This window comes from Gavialis gangeticus, unplaced genomic scaffold (genome assembly GCF_001723915.1).
Source record: "Gavialis gangeticus isolate Ggan-Ray unplaced genomic scaffold, GavGan_comp1, whole genome shotgun sequence".
NCBI lineage: Eukaryota > Metazoa > Chordata > Crocodylia > Gavialidae > Gavialis > Gavialis gangeticus.
In genome coordinates, this window is record NW_017729011.1 from 23,997,218 (window position 1) to 23,999,754 (window position 2,537).

The 2,537-nt window shown below is 35.7% G+C and overlaps 1 protein-coding gene across 4 annotated transcripts in view; it reads right to left on the reverse strand.

The window, feature by feature from the left end:
- Window positions 1–1,093: 1,093 nt before the first annotated feature.
- STRBP (spermatid perinuclear RNA binding protein) overlaps window positions 1,094–2,537 on the reverse strand; it is a 47,559-nt gene continuing 46,115 nt past the window's right edge. For all 4 annotated transcript variants that reach the window (XM_019510872.1, XM_019510871.1, XM_019510870.1 and 1 more), the window contains exon 17: window positions 1,094–2,134. In XM_019510872.1, coding sequence (XP_019366417.1) covers window positions 2,058–2,134 — 77 coding nt within the window. In that variant the 3' untranslated portion in view covers window positions 1,094–2,057. The remainder of the gene's footprint in view (window positions 2,135–2,537) is intronic.

Here is a 2,537-nt window from a genome sequence, read left to right on the forward strand (position 1 = left end):
AACTTTAGCAACAGCCAATCAAGAGAACTCCAAAAAAGCAGGAATCTTTTAATGAATATTTGATTACTGAAAAATGGGCTCTTATCAGCCATGCTTTTTCTGCTCCGTGATGGCTTCCTTTCATCCATAGGCCAGCAAAACAAGTCAATGATTTATCAACACCACTCAATTTGAAGGTTCCCCCCACCCCAAGCCCCACCGTTTCTTTCAGCGCTAATGTAAAAGGTACTAATGGTAGACTCTCTGCTACTGTCAATAACAGCTACATATTTTATTAAAGTACCACCAACACTAAATGAAAGCAAGAGGTAGAGCAAGAGGAGAAATGTTTAAGATAGCACATTCCTAAGCACAAATACCTGGTTTAAAACAGGTGCTGTAGTTAATTCCAAGGGAAGCAGCGTGTTATACACTCCACCCCTTATTAGGCTGTTCAGTGATCATTCTCCCTCTTATAAAGACAGCCGGTGCTTTAAGTACCATACACCCCTGCCCCTTTTGAAAAGCCCGCCTTGCCCCTATCACAAAGTTTAAAAGGAGAGCAGAGTGTATAAAGGCATCTTCAAGACAGCACAAAATATTATAACAAACCTAGCGAAAAAGCAACTGCTGGCCTCTGAATACAGAAGTACAACCAACAATGCTGTTTATTTTGTGGGGGTGATACCTTAATAAAAAGAACTTTATTTTCTTGTTAGAGCCCAAAGCATGGTAGCTTTTGTACATAAGCCTGGAAATACCATGGAGGCAGTAGGGAGTGGGTGCTCTGTCACTTTAGGCAGGTGCACACACTCCTTACATAACAGACTTTTTCTTTGGTTTGGGCCCCAACTCGTATCAGAAGATACTGGCCTATGGCTGAAATGTGTCACTTTTCACAGCAGCACTCAACAAGAACTGGGACAATTAAATAGCAAGTTTTTATGGGGACCTTGTTGCTGCTTTAGATTCTTATAAATGTAAGGGGAAAAAGGAGAACTCTTTGTTTTAATGAGATTGACAACTAAAATGCTATCTGTAAGAATGCTACATGGAAAAAAATCAAAGGTGAGTAGACAAAATCTTACAGAGTGAAGAAGGCCACAAGAACAAGTGCAACTTATTCATTTATTTTTTTTGTAAAAAAAGAAACCAACTTTTGAACTCTAAAGAACTTATAACATTATTATTGTCCTTTCTCTGGGCAATACAGACTTAACTACGTATTCTGTGTACATAACAAAAGTCTTTGTATGGGAATTTCCCTTCTTTAATACAAGCTTCACACAGTATAACTGAATACAAAGAGACCACCTAATGTTAACAATTCCCTTTGTTTTCTTTTTCAGTATTTTGTATACAAATGATAAGCCTTCTTGGATAACTAAGACAGTGTCCAACTGACTGAGCCTTGCAGGATGCTGACTTCCTTGATTTTAAAGATGCTAAGGGAACCCTTTCAAGGTATTGATGCTTGGAAATATATAAAAAATAATAAGCTAAGACAATATTTAAACCCATATTTTTCTAGCTTTATTGCACACCTTAATATTTACAAAGTTAAATTTTAACTGAAACATTTCTATTGTATGACTTTCTTTCTTTCTTTCTTTTTTTTTAAATAACTACACCCTGTATTAAGTAGCCCTACAACAAATACAGGTTATTAACTGAGATCCTGTGTGACTGCATTAGGAAACAGGCAGTACTCTGTGTTACGACAAAACAGTTTATTTGTGATCAGTGTTTTATATTCTATACATCCTTCACAAATTTAATTTTACATAATCGAATACTTCATTTAAAATGTAAGGTTTAAGCTTCTAGTTCTTCCCTATAACAGAAGGCTGGTATAAGTTATTTGAAAATGAGGTAACATTTCACAGAACATTTTTTTCAAGTTTTAGAGAACTAAATTTGCATTTTGTTAAAATCAAAAAGTAGGAAAAGATGTTTCTTTACAAATGACTTTGCTCAAGTATGTGTTCAAAGAAAACAGGATAAAAAGGCTTTTTCTCTTCTAACATTCTGTACTGTACTGTGTTGTTCAATCAATAGGAATTAGCTTCTGCCATTTGCTAAAAGAATGAGTAGTGGGGAACAGGATATGTTGGGAATTTCATAACTGGTAACAGAACCATTCTCTTGGGTAAACCTACAGAGAGAAGAAACGGAGAGGACTCCAAATAAGTTCAATGATCCAATAAAGTAAGATAAAAGCTTACAGTAATGTTCTCATTAACCCTTTCCAGATGAGTCAATGTGTTTTTGAGGGCATTGAATCTTATAAGCAAAAATCACCTCCTCATTTTGTACTACTTCAGACAGGAGTTTAACATGCCATTGGCTTTTATCATCATCCTAATGTCTCTTAATTTAGAATGAGCAATGTATTTCAGAAGTAGAAAGTACCATGGTAGGTTGAAACAGACTAAATTTGAAAAGTTAATTCATGTTCTCATGAAGATAAATGATCAGGGCCATCTTGTTCAGCACCCTGAAGCAGTTTCACAGGTTAGTTAAAACCAGAGATTCTAGATAATAAATGCTGTGCGTAC